We start from the raw sequence: 5869 nt of genomic DNA on the forward strand, positions 1-5869 counted from the left end.
TCTCTGTTTCTTTTCTCCTGAAATGTTTCAACAGTTATGTTTTCCTTCTTGTTGCATTGATGATGGCTTTAAACAATAAACTCATTAACAAGGTTATTTATGGTTATTGTGGTGATTTCAGTCCAGTACTTTACATGAAATCCATAGTTATCACTTATGTGTTGGTACAATAAATATATAAATACCCATAAAGTTATAAGATTTACATTGTATCATACCTGAAGAAATTGCTAAAAAAAGAAATCCTGAGCTCATATACTGCACTTATTATATCTTAATACAATTAATTGGAAAAACAAGATCATAATTTACATTAAGCCATGACGGAGGTAAGTTAATCCAACGTTCATTTTAGATTAGATGAATAGTTTTTATATCCATACACCTCTCTGATGTCTTGACATATTTCAAATAAAATCTGTTGTCCTTGAAAGTTGATCTTCTTGAGCATGAACCCCAAAATTGGAGACAAAAGTCTGAATCAGTTGTGTCTTTGTCATAAATGATGACAAATTCAGATGAAATGTTTTCATAGGAAACATAAGTTTCCTAATTCTTCTCCAAAAAAGACTTTCATGACTCTGTGAGAAGGTGAACATGTCCACTTCTCCCCTTCATGAACTCCTGGACTTCTATTTCATCAATGTGTGCTGGTCACTGTCATGGTTGGGATTCTGTTTTCAGTTTTGTCAACATGGTGTTGTATTAAAGACTTTTCATCCTCCATCTTTCATGTGTCATGTGTCCATAAACCGGTTTGTACAGTTAGTTACCTTGATACCTTCTCTGTGTTTGTCTCTTGTCCACGTCCCATTATGGATGTGTCTCCACAGTGGGACAGGGTTTTTATATTATTCCCACTAGTGGAGGGGCCAAGACACGAGGTGTAACAGGGGAAGTTGTGGAGCTAATTCGTACTAATTTATTGTCATTTTTCACATTGGTGATTTTTCGGGATTGTATTATTTAGGTTTGGAGTAATCATAGGGAATTGTATTAGGTTGTCTTATTTTGCTGAAGCGCTTTATTTGTTTACGTCTGTTTGTTGGCAGAATATAAAGGAGAAATGCTGTTTTCTGAACTGCAAACCATCTTTCTGTCATTTATTTTTCCACCTGGAACTCAAAGGCCACGTTCCAGCTAGTGGGCGGGGCAGCTTGGTATCTCACACACTCTTTCACCATTCTGGTAAAAAAAAGATGAAAGAAACCGTTCTAATCATAAATTAAGTAAAGTAAAGTAAATTAAAGATAATAAGAAGCCGTAATCATTAATATATTGATGAAAATGTATTATTTGTGAGCGTTTGTGTGTGTGTGTGTGTGTGTGTGTGTGTGTGTGTGTGTGTGTGTGTGTGGGTGGCTGCGTGCTTGTGTGTGTGTGTTCAGTGAAGTGTATCAGTCAGTTCAGTTTCAGTTCAGTCTGACTGAGGGAGGTTTTTGTACGACTGTTTTTCACTGTGTGAACGAATACAGACTGTTGATGTAATGAAGACTCTGACAGTAATAAACTGCTGCATCTTCAGTCTGAACTCCACTGATGGTCAGAGTGAAGTCAGACTTTGATCCACCATCTGTAAAACGACTTGGTGTTCCTGATACTCGACTACCAACATAATAAAAGAGCAGTTTAGGAGTTCCTCCATCTCTCTGTTGGTACCAGGCTAAATTGTTGTTGCCATTAACATTGTGACTGGTTTTACAGCTGATGGTGACGGAGCCTCCCAGAGCAGAAGTCACTGATCCAGGCTGAGTCACTGTGACCTGACCTCTGGACTCTGAGGAAACAGAGACACAAACAGAAAACAGCTTCATGGTTTTGTCAGCTTCATTTCAGAGGGACAGATGTTCATAGAGGAGAGGAGTTGGATTCTCTGGACTTTACCTGTGAAGCAGCAGCAGAGGAGAGTCCAGATGAGGACGCAGATCAGAGTCATGTTTTTGATGAGGAGGATTTCTGTGTCTTCTGTTGTCATGAAGGACAGCTGTCAGTCATCCAGAGTTCAAGTGTCAGGACTATAAACTCTCCCAGATCACTGGAGCGTGGTGCTGCTGATGCAAAGTGCTTCTATGGAAATGTTCCCACTGACTCCAACAGAGACTTCATAACTCTCATGATGATGATGATGATGTTCATCAATAGATCAATAGGTTCACACTATCAAGAAGGTATAAAGTTTTACAACAAATGTTTAAACAAATTTGATACAGATTAACTCTTCAGAATGTTTTCTTTTATTATCTGTTAATTTCTTGGGAGTAGGAAAGATTGCTGACTCAGCATTTATACAATGAAGCCATTTTAGAAAATGGCTAAACTTTTCTCTGCTGCAGGAGGTTATAGTATTTGGTGCATAGGTGTGAGACGATCAAAGAATGGTTCTGAATTAATTTGAAACCTTCCGTGCTGAAATGTTCAGATTTCAATTATCTGACAGTTTTAAATCGCCAAGAGTGTCATTATCATATTTCCCTCCTGGACAAACTTTTCCACCCGTAAACCTCCTAGCCAGATTTTTGCATTAAAGGGGACCTATTATGAAAAACAAGTTTTTTCTTGTTTTAACATGTATAAAGTGGTCTCCCCTCACCCTGCCAGCACAGGGGAGACAAAATACCATGAATTTCTCCAAGGTCTCTGACCCCCGCCGGACAGAGTCCCCCAGTGTCACGTGTTTTTTTTTGAGCCGATTAAAATCTGCTCCCGTCGTGACGTCACGACGGGAGCAGATTTCCATAGGTTCAGCCTCCGCTGCTGAAACCACGCCCACAACCAGCTCTGGAGCGGTCCTTCCTTCAGCCAGTCGGACGCGGCGCCGCGGCGGAGCGGATCCGGGTTAAATCATCCAGGTTCCCGGATGGTTTGGGAGCTGGGTCCTTGGGGGTCTGTCCCAGGTCGGACCAGCTTCACCCTCCGAGATTTTCAGGCAAATCTGTCGGTTTGATCACCAGTAACGGGCGATGCGCATTGGATGCGCTCCGGAGCGACCTGTGCGCCGGCCGTGGGGTTGCAGCGCCAGCGCGCAGCATCCGCCGGGCAGATCCGGCTGAAATTCCGCTGGTCGGTCCCCGGGAGTCCCTGCTACCAGTCCAGGCGGGTTCCTGCGGTCCCGGCCGGTCGGAACCGGTCAGATTCCCGGTTAAAGCCGCGGTGATGCGCGCTGCTCCAGCAGCGCTGCTCCCGGGCGCCCGGCGTGGCTCCGGGGCCATCGTTCAGCATCCGCCGGGTAGATCCGGCTGAAATAGTGCATAAATGTTATTTATATACAACTCATATTTTATTTTTTTAACAATAAAGTTTCCATTTGTGAAAATTCAGTGTTGTGATAATTTACAGGCTCGGGCTGCTCTGGCGGAGCGAGGTTTATGCTCCTCCCCTGCTACACGTCATTCAGGGAGCCAATCAGCACAGAGCCTCATTATCATACCCCCCCTTCCCTAAAAATGAGGCGCAGAAAAAGAGGTTAGAAGCGGTAAAACTAGTGACAGGGCCCACAGGCTGGATTTATGATTTATGTAGAAAAAACAAGCTTTAGATTGTTTTTAAGACATTCAAGGCCTGTTTAAAATATACATTAAATGCCATAATAGGTCACCTTTAACTCAAGCTCATGTTAATTTACAGTTCATAAATTGCCTTTGTGTATTGTCACAAACCGGGCCAGTCAGTGACAAAAAGGGAGTTCACACATGGAGTATCAATTCAAAAAAATGTAATTTTATTAATAAATCATGAAAGTAAAAATTTAATCAAAGTAAACCAAAAAGTATCTGTAGGTTTAAATGTAGGGTGTCAGTCATGTATGCTGTGTGTGAGTGAATGAAGTATGCTGAGTGCAAGTGTTGTACGCAGGAGGAAAGAACACTTAGTTCCCCATGGCAGGTGGAAACCCGGAACCAAGCCCAGGTCTGGGAGCAGCAAGAGACACTGCAGGACTAGAGAGTTAGTAATACACTGGCTCACAAAAACACACAGGTGAGGCCAATTGAGCTGACGACCTGCCCACAACTTCCATCCAGGAAGCAAGGAGGCCAATCAGTAGGGATATATATATATATATATATATATATATATATATAATATATTATATATATAGTTCTTTTTAATATAGTGTGTACTTTTGTTGCAACCTTCCATCCATCCATCCATCCATCAATCCATCCATCCATCCATCCATCCATCCATCCATCTGGTCTCAGGGATCAGCTGAAGTCTACAGTATTCCAGTTCTGTTCAGGTCAAAGGTCGTACTCCCTGAATAGGTCACAAGTTCTCAAAAGAAGTCACATTTTTTCATATTTATGATTCTTTTCACCATCTCTGTGTCACAGTAAATAGATTTCTTCTCCTCAAGCATAAATCCCTGAGAATATAATTGCAACTAAACACTTTTATTATGTAACTGGATTGTTCAGTTTGTCTACTTTGTCTCTAAAATGTCCTGCGTGACATCTACTATAAACTTCATATAAATCACATGAATGAAATCCAACTGATATTTTAGTTTGACCTTGCTACACATAAGAATTGTTTTTTTACGAGTCAAAAATTTTGGCAAGTTTTTCACAAAAAAGTGTTTATTTCTGGAAAAAAGAAAAAGGTTTGATTAAAAAAATGTAACATAGAAAATAAAAATGAGTTTGGGTTATATTAGCTATTGAATAGAAAAAAATGACATGTTTTGTAGAGTTTGTTTGTTTCAGAGTCAGAGAGCGTGTCTCTCTGCAGTCAGAGGTTTTTGTACGACGGTTTCATCAGTTTGTATCACTGTGGTACACGTTTGGTGGAGGAACCAGACTGGATGTTGGAAGTAAGTTCAAACTGTGTTTAAATTTAAAGAAATATTGTTACTTACCTTCAACATTTCTTATTTAGACTCTTGAAAACGTAGGTTTATTTATTTTAACAGTAGTTTTAGTTTCAGGTATCTATTGTTTATTCAATATCATGTAGTCTAAGTCAGAAGTCGAGTTAAGATATTCAGTAAAATCTTCCTGTGGAATTACATTTTTAAACTATTTAATGTTGAGACAAAATGAAATGTAACTGTTTCTCTAAACGTTATCAGATGTCAAACATAAGAGTTGTTCAGTGATAACTTGAATTTCAGACTTCATGCACAGATTCAGGATAAGATTCACGGATCAAAATGTTCAAAACCTGTAATCTCTTTTTCTTTCACATTTGTTTCACTTCATTTTATCGTTTCTTAGTTTTCTGATTAAAACTTTTATGATAAGTTTGGAGGTTTTAGACTGAGGTTTTGGTACTATTTTAATTTGTCATATTTCAGTTGAAACACGATCATGATTCTCTGTGCTGATCTGCATGAGAGGTTTCTGAAAGGAAGTGAAACAATGTGTTTCTGAGTGACTGATGGAGCAGAAAACATCTGACAGAAACTTCTTCCAGTTCAAAACTCACCTCTCAGTTACGGTGTCCCAGTGTGTGTTGTTGGTGGTTCCTGTCCTCTAACCTGAGTGGTGTCTCCTAGGTGATGTCCGTCCCTCCCTGACAGTCCTGTCCAGTGGGGAGCTGCAGCAGGGGACGGCCACACTCATGTGTCTGGCCAACAAGGGCTTCCCCTCAGACTGGAGTCTGTCCTGGAAGGTGGACGGCAGCAGCAGCAGCAGCAGCTGGGAGGAGAGCAGGAGCCCCGGGGTGCTGCAGGAGGACGGCCACTACAGCTGGAGCAGCACCCTGAGACTCCCTGCAGACCAGTGGACCAAGGCGCTCTCTGTGACCTGTGAGGCCACCCAGGGCTCCCAGACTCCAGTCTCAGAGACCCTGAGGAGAGACCAGTGCTCCCAGTCCTGACCTGACTCCCTGGGACTCTCAACCTGCTTTTACTCTTCTACTTCTCTCTCTC

The 5869-nt window shown here is 41.4% G+C and overlaps 2 gene segments (V, D, J or C); one reads left to right on the plus strand and one right to left on the minus strand.

Moving 5' to 3' along the window:
• Nucleotides 1-1454: 1454 nt before the first annotated feature.
• Nucleotides 1455-1936, minus strand: LOC133460864 (Ig kappa chain V region 3547-like). The segment is given in 2 exon segments: nt 1455-1777; nt 1885-1936. Coding segments are annotated over 2 exon segments (375 nt in total).
• A 1024-nt stretch (nt 1937-2960) lies between these two features.
• On the plus strand, nt 2961-5869 carry LOC133460865 (Ig kappa-b4 chain C region-like). The segment is given in 3 exon segments: nt 2961-2990; nt 4729-4810; nt 5495-5869. Coding segments are annotated over 3 exon segments (435 nt in total).

The sequence above is a fragment of the Cololabis saira genome, chromosome 15, assembly GCF_033807715.1.
Source record: "Cololabis saira isolate AMF1-May2022 chromosome 15, fColSai1.1, whole genome shotgun sequence".
NCBI classification, from domain to species: domain Eukaryota; kingdom Metazoa; phylum Chordata; class Actinopteri; order Beloniformes; family Belonidae; genus Cololabis; species Cololabis saira.